The sequence below is a fragment of the Diabrotica undecimpunctata genome, chromosome 2, assembly GCF_040954645.1.
Source record: "Diabrotica undecimpunctata isolate CICGRU chromosome 2, icDiaUnde3, whole genome shotgun sequence".
NCBI classification, from domain to species: Eukaryota; Metazoa; Arthropoda; class Insecta; order Coleoptera; family Chrysomelidae; genus Diabrotica; species Diabrotica undecimpunctata.
Window position 1 is genome coordinate 9,954,313 of NC_092804.1, and position 18,544 is coordinate 9,972,856.

The following is an 18,544-nucleotide window of genomic DNA, read 5'->3' on the forward strand; positions in this document are numbered from 1 at the left end:
AATAATGTTTTTTTAACAAAATTTCTAGAGATAGAAAGTGGACACCTATTACCGGTCGAACCTGAATTGAAAGACTTTGGAAGCGCCATTTTGGAGGACATCGAAAGCACCCCCTCGACCTCTGGGATTCTGACCACCGAAAATTTAGATGCTAGTCAAGATGTTTTGGACGAGGTCGTATTGAACAATCCCGAATTGTTGCTGCTGGAATCAGACGGCGACACAAATTTACCTTTGCCTGGATTTAGTCAGACGTTTCAGCCACCCCCTGCTCCAGGCCCCCCTCCCCAGTAAATATTATGAGGCGAAAATTAGACGGAATTTTCTCAATGCTAGTGTGGGTTTTCTTACCGGTATCGTATTAGTTTTTTAGATGTATTTTTAACTTTTTTTGACTATTACCAAAAGAAAAGTATGACAAGCATATATGAGAGACATTTAATAAATTTATGTGAAATATAACAGAAGCACAAATATTTCATTGCAAGTATTTTAAAATTATTCTTTTTGTTTTTGATATCTCTTATATCTTATAAAAGAGTATAAGTTTTTTCCTGGGCTGTCTAGTTCTTGAATTCTAATGTTATTTTGTCAAACTGCTTAAGAATCTTTCATTTTTTGCTTCTTCTAAGTTCTTGGTTATATGCTGGCTACTATTGATTCAAAAAATCATTCTATTGTAATGAGTTTTTAATACCTTTTAATCTATTTACAGGCTTTATCTTACAGTTATTTTAACACTATTTTTAATTTATTTGCACCAACATTAAAACGCAACTACATTTAACCCATCAAAGCCTCAATTAATTTTTTTGATAAACTGGTGGCTTTTTGCCAAGTTTAGTTTAGGAAAAATACAAATAAGCAGAAAAACCTATTAAATGTTATTTGTTTATCGAATATATGACATTAAAAACTGTGACCATATGGTAACACTAGGTCAAAATATTATAAAAATATTATAAGATTTACTCTTTATGAAATATGGCAAAGTATTCAATGCAGAGTCCAATATCGCATTTCTCACACTGCGTACATCCTACTGAGCAGCACCCTTCTCCTGCGCACCGCCTTCGGTTTTTGTTAGGAATAGGTATAATGAGATGGTTAATACCATCGTACCTAATGTTGTCAGAGATTCTGTTAAAAGATAGGCTATTTCTACCTGTTGTTGGTCTACCAGGTCTAATGGGAAGATTTCTAAATTTGGTAAGGTAGGTAGCCGCGATTTCACGTCGAAAATTCAAATTAGTTGTCGGTCTTCCTGAACACTTATAAAGTATCCACGAATTTTACACTGTAGCATCAATTAACCATGTAAGTATAGACCAATACCATTTCCTACTACGAATACTTATACGGTATCTTGTTAAATCCTTATCCAGTCTATCAGTGCCTCCCATAAACTTGTTATACATTCCAACAACATGTGGGCGAGGAACATTTTTTTCAGAATGTGAATAACGTTTTAATTGTTAAATAGGAATGCCCATATGAAGTTGATGCCATTGTTAAGACGGCGTTATCCATCCATCTTGTCAACATAATACCATCATCTTCCTTGTCAATTTTTGAAACCAAATAACCTCGAGTTTGTTTGTACATAGTTTTTTTATAGACAAGTGGAACATCTTGTAGTATTCTGTTCTCTCTTATTGTTCCTGTGACACCATATCCTTTTTCTTTTAAATACACCATTAAATGGAATCCAGTAAGAATGTTATCTACATAGATTTGATAAGGCAGCATTTGTTGTGGCAAAGTATCCAACATCGAGACAAGGCCTGCCTTTCCAAATGCAAGTTGGTAAAAATCGTTCGAAGTTGTACTTTTCTCTTGATAGATCTCAAAATTTACAAGGTAACTAGTTTCGGAGTTACGGCACCATACTTTATAACCGAATCTTATCGGTTTTCCCCTAATGAATTGTTTACAATTATGGCCACCAGAATATTTCACCATCGACTCATCATAATTCATATTTTCAGTTGGTTGATAATATTTGAGAAAAGAACTCTGTAATTTTTTGAGTACTGGTTTCAATTTCCACATTTTATCATTTAAATCCAGTTGCGTATTGCATCCTTCACCATTTTATTGGAAATGTCTGCTCAATTGTCCCAATAAAACATTTTTCACATCAGAACAATTCACAAAAAGAGCGTATTTTCTGATTTCGTCTAAAATATGGCCTAGCATTTCGTTATCGAAAAACAATTCAAATAAATTTATAGGTCTCATATTTTTAAATTGTGTAGTAGTCTGCTTTGGGAAAGTCGGATGGTTTTACAAAATCATCATCGATCCAAGTGTTTTAGTATACTTTTTTCCCTTTAGTGATTTTAAAAAACTAGTATTAGGTTCTGTATCAAGTGATAACATACGTGGTGTTTGCTCGTCTTCCATCTCATTAAAAATACTATTGTCTTCTGGTGCACCATCAAAATAACCCAGCTCGGCTTCTGCTAATAATTGTCTTCGGGACAAGTTATCTACAAATCCACCTTTATCCTCGTCAACCGAATCTGCATCAGTCAAAACATTTGGATCAAGTAGACTTATATATGTGCCGGTTAGATCATTGTCATCGTTATAAACCATATCCAGGGCTTGCTGGAGCGTCAAACCTCTCTTGTAAATAAAAAATTAATTAGATCTCTTATTAGCCTAGTGTGACCATTTGGTAACAGTGTGATTCGGTCTCATATAAATTTTATGTTAATAGGTGAGGTTGCCTGTAATATTTTTATGTTATAACCTACTTCCTTAACTATAGCAATAATTATTTAAATTGCCGGAAAGTCTTAATAGTAAACTAATAAAACTAGTTACTCAAATCTCGGTTCCATAATTTGCACATTCGTTAATACGCATGAATTCACAAAGCTATACTATTCTTTCCTTCCAAACTGTTGAATGTAATACAGTAACAAATTGAATATACTGACATCTAGTAACGAAAAGTTGAACTGCGGATAGATTTCTAGTTGAGCTACAATCAACATTAATTGATGGCGTGTTTGCGTAACCAAGTGGTCACACAAGGCGTTGATGGGTTAATATGACATTAACATAATAGGCCAAGGGCTGGCGTAACACTATGGTGATATGAAGTAGCAGATATGCCTCAGAAGTTTTAAAAAATATTGAGTTATCGGTATAATGTATATTACATGGAATAAACTGTTGTTTATTCACTCAGCTGAACACCACAGGAAAAAGCTTAAAATTTAAAAGTCTAAATCATTATAATATAGTACTTATAATAACCTTCACTGCCACAAAAAGACATTATAGAATTATTACGTCCTTTTAAATATGTATTACAATATGCAATCTAATATGTGTTGACTTTAAATAAATATAAGCAAAGTGTGTTCTTGTATTTCGATATATTTACTACATTCAGTATAAACAAGACACTTGACACTGGTATTGAGGAAAGTCCACCCTTAGGTTAACATTCTACCCTTATTATTTATAATCTGTTCAAAATGTTAATTTTATGTTTGTCGGAAGGTTGGCCTTTGTTTGAACTTTAGAATAAGGTTACCATAAAAACGTACAAAATACAAATTTAAAAAAAGTACTATTTTAGGAGAGACATTACCAAAAATGTAAAAAACATGCTTTTTATTTATTTAGTTAGATATTAAGATGACGAATTTATACCTATTAGTTGTAGTACTCAACTATTTTTATTCGAGTTTAATAGAATACTGGAAGATGAATGGTAGAAAGGAAAAGTCAACGTACCGGGTAAGCTATTTAATTGAAAACCTAATATGTAAGCAATATCATTATGTGGGTTGAATTCCTGTTAAATCGTAAACTCGAGGGTGAAAATTATGAATCTTTTTTAATAAATTTCACGTGCCTATCAATTAAAAGCTCATAAGACATATTTTTATTTTAATTTACTTCTAAATGCAAGTGCCTATCATCAATCTTCATGTAGCAATGATCACATTAAATAATTAATCCAAAATCCGCTAACTTTTGTTATAGGCGAGCGGTTTACGCCTATAAGCAGAGCATTAACTTTTTTTTATTTTTACAAGTGGGCCGGAAATTGTTATTAACAAATATATCAATCAACCTATATATACATACCTATATAACAAATATATCAAACCTATCAACTATAATAGGGAGATGGTTTCGTTTTAAACTTTTCCTATTTTACTTTAAATATATGCGTTATTGTAAACGACTGGTAAAAAATCTAGTTTACGATTTTCACATATTTCTTAGAATGTTCCAATATTTTATAAAACTCGGTATAAACCTACATGACTTAATACTTTAAAAAACAAAGGCCAATATGTAACTTCTTTAATAATGAGATTTATTTCGAAAATTAATATTTGATCTGAAATGTGAAATTGAAAAAAAAAAGATAACAAAACTATCACAGTTGGAAGATTATTTTCTGTTGAAAGTCTCATTTTTATATTTAACTAATTAGTACGAGAAAAAGAGCAATATTTTATAGTAGTGTGACACTAAATTTGTTGTTTATTGGAAAATGTCACAATGTTAACCGTTTTTTTTATTAACTTTGTATATTTCTGATTTTTATCTACGTACAGTGTCATTTATCCAAGTTTGGTAGCAATGAATAATTTCTATATTTTTAGGATGTTTTTACGCCACCGTTAAAGGTACAGCACTGCTTAAACCACTTTGACTATCTGCCATTAATTTATAAATCTAGATATTCTTTATAATGTATATTTAAAAACATGTCCTATGTAAAAGCAAACAAATCGAACCCTCCAACAATTTCCTAAATAGTCAACAAAAACATCCATATCTTTTAACACGTTAGCTGACAATTTTGATGATTATGCATTTGAGACAGAATGAGACAGGAAGGCTTTAAGGCATGAGCTTTAAAAATCTAATTCCTTAATAACAGTTTTGAAGATTCCAACACTCGTAATTCATTATACTATAGTAGAAGGCACAGTAAGAATGCAGTGTTGGTCTTACGTCGCGCAGCGATGGCGCTGATGTCGGCACTAAGTGGTAGGTGTGTGGTAGTTTGGCGATAGACTGAGAAATCAGGACCGTACGAGATTTGTTTCAAAAATCTTTACTCATTAAGTTAACTGAGTTAAATAAGAGAATAAACAAAAAAAAAACTAATTAATTCTATAAAAAATGCCTCTGTATACATAAAATATCTAATACCTCGTAGATACTTATATACATATATACAAATAAAATATACATAAAATACTCAAGAAGATCATAACTGAAATGTACTGTACGCACAGTACTAAAAAAACAAATGAGCATTAAATCTGAGATATTTCTCGTTAATCTCCTATAATGATTATCACCGGTTTGATATCTTCCTTCAAATTGTCCACCGCAAACATTGTTTCTTCTACTTTCTTGATGTGATTCACATCAAGACAGCAGAGAGTTCGACAATGTAACTCTCTTATTTGTATATCGATGATTGAATTATGCTTTAGATGAAACAATAATGATAGTCTTTTATGCAACCGTAGGCAATTGTTGTGTGCTCGTATATTCCAGTGCTATGATTCTTAAATCCGGTCCTGATGCGCCGGTCGGGGCAAACCGGCAACGTGGTCGGCCGTTCTCCCGTAAGAAATACATTGCCTATCTTGCCTGCACTGCATTCTAAGTGTGGCTTTTACTATAGCAACGGATATAGACGCATAGGTAAAGGCTGTGGGAAACAAGCTTTTATTTCCATTTAAAGAGTGGGGCTGGAATGCAGTGTTGGTCTTACGTCGCGCAGCGATGGCGCTGATGTCGGCACTAAGTGGTAGGTGTGTGGTAGTTTGGCGATAGACTGAGAAATCAGGACCGTACGAGATTTGTTTCAAAAATCTTTACTCATTAAGTTAACTGAGTTAAATAAGAGAATAAACAAAAAAAAAACTAATTAATTCTATAAAAAATGCCTCTGTATACATAAAATATCTAATACCTCGTAGATACTTATATACATATATACAAATAAAATATACATAAAATACTCAAGAAGATCATAACTGAAATGTACTGTACGCACAGTACTAAAAAAACAAATGAGCATTAAATCTGAGATATTTCTCGTTAATCTCCTATAATGATTATCACCGGTTTGATATCTTCCTGCAAATTGTCCACCGCAAACATTTTTTCTTCTACTTTCTTGATGTGATTCACATCAAGAAAGTAGAGAGTTCGACAATGTAACTCTCTTATTTGTATATCGATGATTGAATCATGCTTTAGATGAAACAATAATGATAGTCTTTTATGCAACCGTAGGCAATTGTTGTGTGCGCGTATATTCCAGTGCTATGATTCTTAAATCCGGTCCTGATGCGCCGCTCGGGGCAAACCGGCAACGTGGTCGGCCGTTCTCCCGTAAGAAATACATTGCCTATCTTGCCTGCACTGCATTCTAAGTGTGGCTTTTACTATAGCAACGGGTATAGACGCATAGGTAAAGGCTGTGGGAAACAAGCTTTTCCTTCCGTTTAAAGAGTGGAGCTGGGAACGCTTAGCCCACAATTTTTGCATTTTAAAATATTATTTTAAGTTAATACTTTTTAATAACTGAATCTTTTTAGAACTATAGACAATATTGTGATAGACATTTTTGATTTAAATGTGTAGAAATCTACAAATAATATAATAAATTTTATGTAGTCGCCATCTACATGAATATTTTTAAGGGTACTAACCGTGACCATTTCTTCCATTTGAAATGTGCTTCTATATGCACCTATATTTGTTGATACAAAATTGGAACTCCAAGACAGGACTATACCACAGTTTATAGCTACCTCTGTATAGCTTTACAGTTCTTTACCTTTATTTAAAGTTTGTTGCACGTCATCAACCAAATTTCTACGTTGTTACAGTGCAGCCAACTGCTTAGAAATTTCCTAACAATAATTTTAGAATTATTTTGACTTATATACATTATATTTTCAATAAAAATAATTTATATATAAAATTTGGTACCCAAAAAATAGCAATTTACAATAGATATCACAGAAAAAAACAGTATGCCAATTCACCTTTAATTTATGGAGTGCAAGTGACAGTTAAGAACTGTTATAAAAAAGTTTTATGAAATATAAACAAACCTAAAAGATTTTACAAAACAGGTAAATTCATAATAATAATATTAATAATAACGTTACATTATTTCATTTCATAATTCTCTGCTATCCTGACAATATGGCAACACTACGAAAATGTCAATGTCAAAATTGGATGAAGTGTATTAAATTTGGAGGAAATAATATATCTACCAAACTAGCACATAAATAACACTGTATCATCATATAAACTGTATATTAGTGTGTGACATTTATATTATAACCTTATGTTATTAAAATTTAATTTAATTGAATCTATATTTACAATTTCTTCATTGTTCAAGACAAGTTTTTTAAGGAACTATGCATTACAAAGAACCTGATTCAATTAAGGTAAATTTTAAACTTTTAAATGGATAAAATATCAACACTACCATTATTATTATGACATTGGCATATATTTCAAGAACGACCATAAATGTATTTTACTTCCAAGATGTTAAATGTTAACTACCATATCGACGTCGCAACTCCAAAACGTTTCAACATAAAATTTTCAAAATTTAGTCCTGTCCAGTGTCAGATATTTCTTAGCCACGCTAGTCAGAGCTCATTTATTACAAAAAATTCAATACCTTGTGTCTCACTAAGGACAAAACTTATCAGGCAAATTTATAAGAACTTTTAGTCTTAAAATTGATCGACTAATCGTTCACAACTAAATTTCAGAATGCTTTATAAATACCTTGTATAATATTTATAGGATTTTAAAATTCTCATATACACTTGGATTAAAACATATCGCAATGCACGTCATATATTTTATGACGGCAAGAATCAATGCCACCAATATAGTGCCGAAATAAATCATCTTAGTTGCTTTAAATTCCTCAAGTTCTGCAGGAAAGCGCTTTGGTCAAATATAAAATGTCTAAATACTTACCAAAATAATTATCACATACGCTGTTTCCCTTCGTATTTCTGAGTGTGAGCCAAAGACATCGAGTTAGAATCTATGGAGAAGCTATGAGCATATTAACGTGTGTATTAAAAAGGCGTAGGTAGGCGTGGCTAACGGTGATACCAATATGGCGGTGGGATCATGGCCGGACTCAATAATATTAAAACTACTATAAAAATATGACTAGTTATTCAGAAGATTTAATCATAATCTACAAAGTGCAATACATTTTTAATAAACTATGATTTATTTATCCCGCGGTAAACACTAAAAACACAATATATTATACATAAAGATAAATTAATACAGTCAAATACTATTAATTTATTCTCTGAAGTACGGGCCATTACTTTGTTTACATATTTGTATACTAACCTGTAGAACGTTATTCCTGAAGATTTTTTATTAACATTGCTTCTGCCACTGCAACTACGTTGAGAACAAGAAACCATTATTATGCAGTATCACAATATATTATTACAGTTTCTATAAAAGTATTATAAAACTAAAAATATTCGAAAAACAACAAACGTAAATAAACATATACGATCTGTCAAAAGTGTCAAAACAATATGGCCGAAGTGAGGTCGTTTTTAGTCACGTGATGCCCTCTCCATAGATTCTAACTCGATGGCCAAAGACGTGATAAATCTGTCAGAATTAAAGACAATTAATTTTACAAATCTGTCATCATTTGAAACGGCTTATTTAAGGTTATGTTTTTTTAAATTCAATTTTATTTGATTTTAATGTTAATGCCAACACATTTAAATAGCCTGCTCAAACGAGAAACATTGACATAATATAATATCGTTAGTTCTATGGTCCAATGAAATGTAAGTTCTAATGTCAGTGGTTTTTAATACAGCTTTATTAATTTTAGCGTATTCTGCTAGATTCAAAATTTGACAACAAGGCAACTATGACGTGAATTGAAATTTGTTTTAATCTTTGTGTAGTTGATTTTAATGTATTTAGCGAGAACAATACAAAACACAGCACGGCAACAGTCATTGAATGTTGATTAGTCATATAATTATCTCATAAGTTGTCGGTGTTTTCTAACGTCGAACTCTTAGTATTGTTGCCAATATGTATCTAAATAAAAATCTGTAGGACTGTAGTATTCAGAAAAGTACAATTTATCTAATAAAGGGTTGGATTCGACCGTTACTTGATGGAAATTCATTTTATCTAACAATAAAACACTGACAAGATTTATTTTCAACACTTCCACAAAATTTATATTAAATTATTATCACTACAGCTGTTTCGGCCAGAGTGCCTGTCTCAAGTGATCTATTTTTGGCATGTGTGTACACTTTATAGCCTTTAACTGAATAAGTTAACGAGGGGAGAATGATAGAACTGAATATCATTAAGCAAATAGCAGTAAACAGTGGGTACAACGAACACACAATAAATAAAATTTTAAATCAAAAACTACATAAGAAGCCCTGAAATTAGAATTTCCACCACCAGAGAAAAAACCCAGTACCTTCTGCCAGAAAAATAGCCAAACACTTAAAAAAGATAGGAATAACACCAGCTTTTAGAACAAACAACAACTTAGTCAAATATATTAAGAACTACAAGAGCCAAAATAAAAAGCAATTACACAGCGGTGTATACAAACTTAAATGTGGCGACTGCTCAAAAACTTACATCGGTCAAACTGGTAGAACTTTTATCAAACGTATAGCAGAACATAAACTGGCTTTCAATAATAGAAAAACAGACTCTACGTACGTACTTCACCTTCTAGACCATAATCATTCTTTTAATGACGAATTTAAAATTCTTCACATTCAAAATAAAGGCCTTAAGCTGTCTTTGTTAGAATCTATGGAAATCAACAAATTTAAAATCACAGATATAATTCTGAATGACCAACTTGAGACAAACAGTTCTCCCCTCCTCAACTTATTTAATTAAAGACTAGGTAAAGTGTAAACACATACCAAAAATAGATCACTTGAGAAAGGCACTCTGGCCGAAACAGCTGTAGGGATAATAACTTGAATTTATTAATCTTCATTAATCCCGCTAAATGCCTGGTGTTCATAAAGCATTAACTTGTATATGTCACAGTTGAAGGTATCACTCTTATTTTCCGATTGAAGAACGTTTTTACTTTTTGTTTAAAAACCTTTACTTCTCGTTCCTGAATATACCGAATATGCCATGTCAATAATTACAGATAAATATCTTTTTCTACTTATATTTATACCTTTATAAGCGTTTTAAACGCCTTTTATATTGTTTATAAGATTGCTCTATAAATTGTTGAACACTGCCTATTTTTATATATATTTTGTTATACAGTTTTTCGCAGTATTTTTTACATATCACTTTTCTCTTATAAGGTGTTTAAATTGTTATTGAGTTTATTTCAGAAACGAAGTTTCGCCGTGGATAGACAGCGAACATTTATTGGTTGCTCCAATTGAAACATATGAGCGTTAATTGGTTTTTAAAGTTTTATTATAAATATTAGAAGTTGTTCTAATTATGTAAGTATATAGTGGTTGAACCTTTATAAGTTATAAAAGATAGCGGAGTTCAAATTCTGTATTGGTGATAGCGTTCTAATTCTAAATTAAAAGAATTTAAAATTTATGACGATCTGCAACTACCAATTCTGTCAAAAATTGATATTCACATATGCTAAGTACATAATTAATGAAATGTGTAACAATACGTTCTTTAATTCACGATATTTTTTGAGCTGTGTTTTTTCTGTTGTAAATCAGGTTTTGTTTACGATTTTTTTCATCCAATTGATCCAAAAGGTTACAATATGATCTAAATTTATTGTTTTAACATTCTAAAGGCAATCTACGAGCAAAATTTATTTGAAAAACCTCATGCTAATACTTTCTTTGTCGACTTAAGGACCCTAATTTGTTTCATTGTTAGCGAAAGTGGCACTTATTGTGCACACAACTTTCTTAAATCCAAAAATTTAGCAAAATATTGCTTATATTGTGCAATAAGATCATTAGGGCTTGTATGGAATCTCCCTAATCTAATCTACGATCTCCCAAAACCATAATCTGTATTTTTGCTATGATTGTTGGTGTTGATGCACTTTTCGGGCCTTCTTCACGTGTATCGTCTTCAAGACATGTCCGATCACATTTAAATTCAGAAACGCATATTTTTACTGTTCTAAATAATAGTGAAGAACCCTTATACACTTCTTATAAACGTTCATGCATTGTTTTGCTTCTAAATCTTTCAAAATTTAAAAAAAAAATCCATTGTGAAATAATATTGTGATAGGTACGTCAATTTTAAACAATTGTAACCATAGACATTTGTAACTAGACCAATGAATTGACAGATTTATATCAAACTTCACATGTGTTCATCAGAGAGTAGTATTTTCATATATATAATAATTATAGACTAGTATAAAGTTATTGGCCGCTCTGTGAATAGAGGTGAAACGACAATATTCACTTAGAAGTCTTAGACAAAGAAAGAGAGGGGACGCGTAATCGTATGGAATTGACTGAAACCTAAACCGGCACCAGAAAGGTTGCCGGATCATATTTTATTTCTTCAGTAGATTGACAATAATGGATATATGTATATATTAATAAATATATTTTTTTCAAATTTATATTTGAACACTGATATATGATCACTTTTTGAACATGATTTTATCAATACATATTTTTTAGTATATCGATACAGTGTTTCAGTAAATCAGTAAATTGAAGTTGAAATCAGTAGGTCTACTGAAAAATCAGTTGACCTGACAACCCTGCAAGAGATAGTAATGGGCAACGTACAGGCACCAAAACATGGCGGTCACATCGAAACTGGCTTCACTTTGCGAAGATTTATTAAATGAGCGTTACCTGTCCTCTCTCTTTCCTTGTCTAATCTTTGAGTCATTTATCTATCTTTGTCTGTCTGTCAGTTTAAATCTATATAAAAACATAAAAATATGAATTTATAGTTTCATATTCGAAAAAAAATCTACCAGAAAATAGTTATACCATCAATTTTATTCATAAAGTTTAGAATTTTATTAGCAATATCACATCGTAAAAGAATCTGTGGTGTGTTAATATTATTAACACATTTACTTACTTAAAAAAGCTGCGACTTTTGTCTCTTGAGATAAAACCTTTTTGGCAAAGAATACACGTTTTTGCCATGTATAGCTAGTTTACTTTGCTTTAATTAATTAATTTTTACATTATAAAAAACTGAATATAAAATCCAATCCAAAAATCAATCAAGAGTTAGACGCAACGATGACCAGAGGTTATACTTAACACAGAGTACAGCGGCATATGAGTAATGCGCAAGCGCTGCTGGAGAGAGATAGATAGACCATCGATCGAGTGCTCCACGTATCACTATGTTGCCTCCTCTATTCTTATGATATCTAGGAGTATTTTATTATCGTTAGAAAAAAAAACGGCAAACATAACAGCGCCATCTCTTATCGAAACTTATCAATTGCTCGTGCCTTTTAAAGCGTCAGATTAGCTTTTAGGATTTGAAAATTTAAACACTTATTTGCTTTAGTTCCTTCTCCAGGTCTATTCTTTTCCTATATTTTCTTGAGATCCAAGATAGATATATTAGGTTTATTTTGGTTTGAAGTGTTTTTTTTTTAAATTTTAAGTTAAACAAATTTTCCGTCCTTATTTTTGTAAATAGACCTTTTAGCAATGCAGATAGGTATAACGAAGTACTTATAATTTTATCGACAGACGTACCCCTCTATCCAACAGAACAAAACTTGTCAAAACACTAACAAACAATAATTCAGGATGTTCTTTAGAAAATTCAATCCTATAACCATATCGTTCTGACTACTAGATTTATTAGCTTATAAAGGTTTAACTGAACGTATAAAAAAATATAAAAGTTACCTCGGAGCAACCATTTTGAAAGTTACTGTGAGCTCAAAATTCTGAAGGGTGATAATTGTAAAATGTTTGTATGTGTACCACCATTCTTATTATATTTTTCTCTAACTTTAATTCGTATTATAAAAGGTCTTGGTGGGATCACGATTTAAAATTTTCTGCGTGTTGGTATGTAGTATTCTTATAAGACGTATCTTGAAATAACGAGGAGTATTTTAAACTGTAAGGCTCAGAGAAACGTAAAAATTCACATAAGTAGATGCTATAAATTTCTTTTTTAAATATTAATTTAACAAAAAATCTCAACAAGTATTGTATTTTTTTGCGATATCTTCATAATACTTTTATGCAATAGTGTTTATATGGGATTAAGCTACAACTTTAGGCAACTTCCGGTATACCCGGAAGTGATAATAAGCCTTAAATATTTTAAATCAATTATTTTTCTAAAACGTCTTATTGGAACTCCCAAAGAATCACCCTGTAAACAAGATGTGGAACATGAGGTTGTACTCACACTACAGTTGAGAGTCAAATTTGTCAAAATTTTCAGAAATGTGAATGCGATAAAGCGACGACATCGTTGTCAGTTTGTGATGATAGATATTCCAACAATTTATATTTTAATCATTCACATGCAGCAAAATTATCATAGATTAAAGGTTTGGTAGAATCTTTGAAAACCAACCTTCGAATCTTTGAGCGTCTATTTTCTCATGGTAATCGTTGGTTTTCTTTGATTCGAATAGTAACAAGCCGTTGTCCAAAAAACCCGAAACGCTGCCTATATGAGTTATTATCAACCTACGTCCTTTGCCCACTGGTGTTTTTAAAACCTTCAATGAAGGCTTGTCGACGACTTTTAATTTCAAAATCTTGCCACACCTTTGAGACAGGTATGACCAGGCAATTTTCAACTAAATAGTACACTGTTCGCTATTTACGACGATTTTTTGTAAATAATGTCTCCACCACAAGATAATGTCATCTTTTGAATTTGAATTTCCTCCGAATAGCATATTTGGTGTCATCTTCAAGCGTGATGCGTTTTTTACGTCTGATTTCGATATTTTCAAGATATACATTATCCAATTTGCCTTCATTTTCTTTAAATTTTTTTAGAATTATGATTACAGTTCTCGTCGACACTCTAGTCAAATAACTACACAGAGTAACTACATCGTTGATCAACATACTTTTATGCCTTTCACGGAATCCACAATTCACGCTTATAATAGTTTTTTCTCCCATCGAAAAATTTGGTCATCATTTACTTTAACTGCTTTCACCTTCCATACTGCTCAAAAAACTAAAATACGTGTTCACTGATTCGATAATCTAATGAAATAATCAGACTGATTTCAGAATTTTATCTCACACCGAAAGATGTCTAATAAAATTTTGCGACTTCCTGTCTTCGCTGAAAAAACTACTGTTTAAAAAATGTAAAATATTTACAAGGTGTTTATATGAGTCATCTCCTGTTTACTTCGATAGCAAAGCAATCGAACCCATGAGTTGCCGGCCTTCATCCACCATAGCGGTTTTATGGAGGTTTAACTATTACCTACTCACCCAAAATTATTTATTCTAATTAACCGAAATGTCAATAATAATCATATTCCTGCATTACCGTGATACATACTATAAATAGGTATTTCTGCAATACAAGTAGCTTTGTCGTAACTACTTATGAAATTTTCCTTCGCCATTGGAAGACCTACAATAGCGATGAAACGTCAGTATTACTTCTAAGAATTTACTGCCTACAATTTTGATTCTCGATTATAGATAGTCTGTTTTTAAATACGAAAATCTATTCCGTAACTGAATGTTACATCCAACTCATGTTTGTATGAAATGGTAAATTAAATCCTTGGACCAGTCTTTGGGTATATTTTCTCCTTCCTATATCTCCTCTAGAAATATTTTGTAGCCGTCTCTCCACATTTGAACATTTTCATCGCTATGAAGTTTCATCGCTATGTGCTCGATGTTTTGATGTTTTTTTGTTTAATTAAACTAATAACATGAGATTCCAATACCATGGCATCATCTCATATCAAAATAATTATCTTATCTACTATATTTATTGGTAATTAACTACAATTTTAATTAAAAATACGTTCATTTTAACGTTTCAATTTCTCCTTCGGAAATTTTGACTTTTCGGAAAAGCTATTTCCCAAGTGGAAATCGATACTTCAAAATATGTGTAGTAGATACCATAGAAATGCATCAGAAAATATTTTTAGAACGTAACTGATAAAGAACTGTGAGTTACGTTTAGATCTTGTTAATTATAGAATTTTTCATATAAAAATAAGTGCACGTCATTCAAGATTTACGACGTCAGAACCCCAGTAAGAATACAATACACTAGTTGGATTTTTTGGATTTTTAAAATGTATTAAAATGAGTAAAAACACTGAAAAGTGTCATAAGCTTAATAAACCCAATGCTAATAATAATATATAATTAACGAATTGATGAATGTGACTAACCTTTTACCATCTGTTTTTGTGGTTCTTGCACTTCTTTTGTTTTCACTTTGCCATCAAAAATGTCTCTGCAATATAGTTTCTTCAAAAGAAAGTTCTCTTTACTGCAATATTATGCAGTTCCATAACTCTACGCCTTAGCAAAACTGTAAACAATTTTGCCAAACGCTGAACTGTCATTAAAATTTGAATTATTCCCGTATCAGTGGCGTACGATTGTCTAATCTATTTAATTAAAATTGTTATTTGGTGAAGTATTAAACTTAAACAGTTATTTCATAGAATTTATGTTATTAATATTAACAAATGTTTTTGGTTATTTAGTCAATATAATTCTAAAATTCTCAATAAAATGATAACATTTTTCTGACTATTATACCATGTTGACGCTTATGGAAGGTCGAGCAGTTCCGTATTATTAGCTGTGTTGTGTAAATTTTAACTAAGGTTGATGTGACGTCACTTTGATAAATCGTGACCTGCAACGTTTTTACTTTGAAAAATAATATAAGTAACACAATTAAAATTAAAATCTTGTAAATTTATAACTTTGCGTCACCACTACAATTTAATACACTTTTATTTAATTAAAAGTTTACTTAAATGAATTTTTAGGTTACCGTAGATCCACCAAGACTGAGACTAAAATAGGAAACATCTTTCGTAACACTGTGTTAAGAAGCGTTTACCTAAAATACGTTGGTGCTAAAAATATAATTGTTAGCTTTATATTATGTACAAGATTGGAACGCCGCCACGATTTCTCTGTCGGAATGAATATGTGATTGTAATATAAGGTTGGTAGTTCCGTATGCGAGAAATTTTGGAGGCGTTTCAACTTCCGCTAGATGTTAATTGTTAATTTTTTAAATTAATATATGTATTGAAAACTCATAACTTAATCAAGTACAAACCATGAGAATTTAAAAACACTTTTACTATTTTCATTTATTTTATATGTAATAGGTGTGTATGGAAATAGTGAGATGTCCGATATTAATCAAAATACAACAAAATTATACATAAATCAGTAATGGAGTTCATCGATACTTGATACCAACTTAATTGATCGTTATTTCTTTTAAAATTATAACTTCAACTACGATATTTGTGAGGACAAGCCACACTTATAAAAACGGTATTTACAGATATTCAAGAGTGAATATGTTCAACAAGAATCTACATTTTTTAGCAATATGCAGGGTGGCCCATTTAGATTGGAAACTCCTCTAAAAAATTTGAAGTTGTTCATCGATTTTAACCAATTCTAATATCATGTAGTTAATGAGACATACAAACTGGAATACCTGAGCCTTATAGTGCGTAATGAACAAAGAATAAAGAAGAATATTCTGACTTCATCGCCTAAGAAGTTGAGTTAACTTGACCACTACCAAACTTTTTAGGGCAGCAGTCAACAAAGTCATAATATCCATGTTAGTGTCCAACATTCTCTCAGGGATAAGCACCATAAAGAGAATAAAATGTTTATTCAAATTTACAGGAAATACTACGATACTTTTTCTTAGTCGAAAATGGACAATTTTTATTAGATTTAAAATTGTGAGATCTGGATCTGTGAGTTACCAATCTATCAATTGACTACTGCAGCCTATCGAACTGTTGAGAAATTTTCACTTAGCCATTGGTTCACAGCTTCAAAGAACACCCTTCTAACTGGATACACAAATTTAATTCTTCATTAAGTAAAAGCTCATGAATAGCATTCCACATGTCAGTGTTTAAAAATTCTAAAAAGTTCTTTATTCTTGTTTTCCTTAAAGAAGAAATGACCAATAATTCGCTTGTTCAGTATACCACACCAGACATTGATTTTTTGATACTTCCCGTCCTGCCCGTTCTTCTGGTACATCAGAATCATGTAAAAATCTAAGAAGATACTAAGATCCACAAGAATATTAAAATTATGTATTACTTGACATATAAAACATAATAAACAGGTACTTCAGTTCAGTTATCCAAAAATGTATTTAATTTTGTGGTTCAGAAAATATTCGGACGGCGAGGCTTTAGACGCTAACAGCATACTATAGTACAATCAGAAATAAAGCAATTCTAGCCGATATCGAATAGTACACTCCAAATCATTGTTTAAAAAATAGACAATAGAAATAGATTTTTGAATTGGCAGGTTGTAGAACAGTATATTTTATAAATTTGACTTCGGTCATATGTTCGGTTCATGAAAACAAACATTTTTTTAATATTAATTTTGCAGAGATTATAGTAAATGTGTATAATTTTGTTGTACTTTGATGCCAAGCTCCGTTAATAATTAATCTACCTCATTTTGCAACATTTCATGCTGTACAATCAGCTAGTCATAGTTTTTAAGAAGATATCATTTAATTTTTTATAAAATGTAATGTAAAAAGGAGTAATATATTTTACCGACAGTTATGTATATAAAATATTTAAGTATTTTAAAGACATATGTACAGACTATATTTTTATACAAATTATAGTATTATTTATATCTGAATTGGATTTTTTTATACTCCCTAACTTTGATCCCACAACCACAATAAGCTATACTATTATAATAATACAGTAAAACCTTCCTTAACCGAAACGGCTGACAGTTTCAATAATTTCGTCAATAAAAAGTAAATGTTTGTCGTAAAACGTAAACAATTCCGTTAATTTCACTCACCAATTGATGTCTATGTGTGTTGGGAAATCACAAAAACCAAGAGCTCTAAAAGATATTTCCGAAAAAGCACTTCCAGTTATAGAAGCCAAAAAAGTTCATGGATGTCGACCACTTTATTTTTAGAATGGTTCGAAAATGAATTCGTCTCAAGTGTAAAATCCTTTTTAAAATCAAAAAACCTCCCCATCAAAGCATTGTTGCTTGTTGACAATGCGCCCTCACACTCAAAATCTACAAAATGGTGACAATGGTCAGATTTTTGCCACCGAATGTCACAAGCTTAATTCAGCCGTTAGACCAGGGAGTCAGAGACATTATAGACGAGCATTCTTAAGACATCTGTTATTAACGGAGACGAATTAATCCAAAAGTGTTCCCGAAATTCACAAATCTTTAACAATGAAACATGTTTATTGGTGAGCTGATTCGTGGGC

The 18,544-nt window shown here is 31.3% G+C and overlaps 1 protein-coding gene across 1 annotated transcript in view; it reads left to right on the top strand.

The window, feature by feature from the left end:
- Nucleotides 1-17,924, top strand: part of LOC140434163 (uncharacterized) — a 51,687-nt gene extending 33,763 nt beyond the window's left edge. The window contains exon 8 of the mRNA XM_072522229.1: nt 29-17,924. Within this exon, the coding sequence (XP_072378330.1) occupies nt 29-294 (266 nt within the window). The 3' untranslated portion in view covers nt 295-17,924. The remainder of the gene's footprint in view (nt 1-28) is intronic.
- The last annotated feature ends 620 nt before the right edge of the window (nt 17,925-18,544 follow it).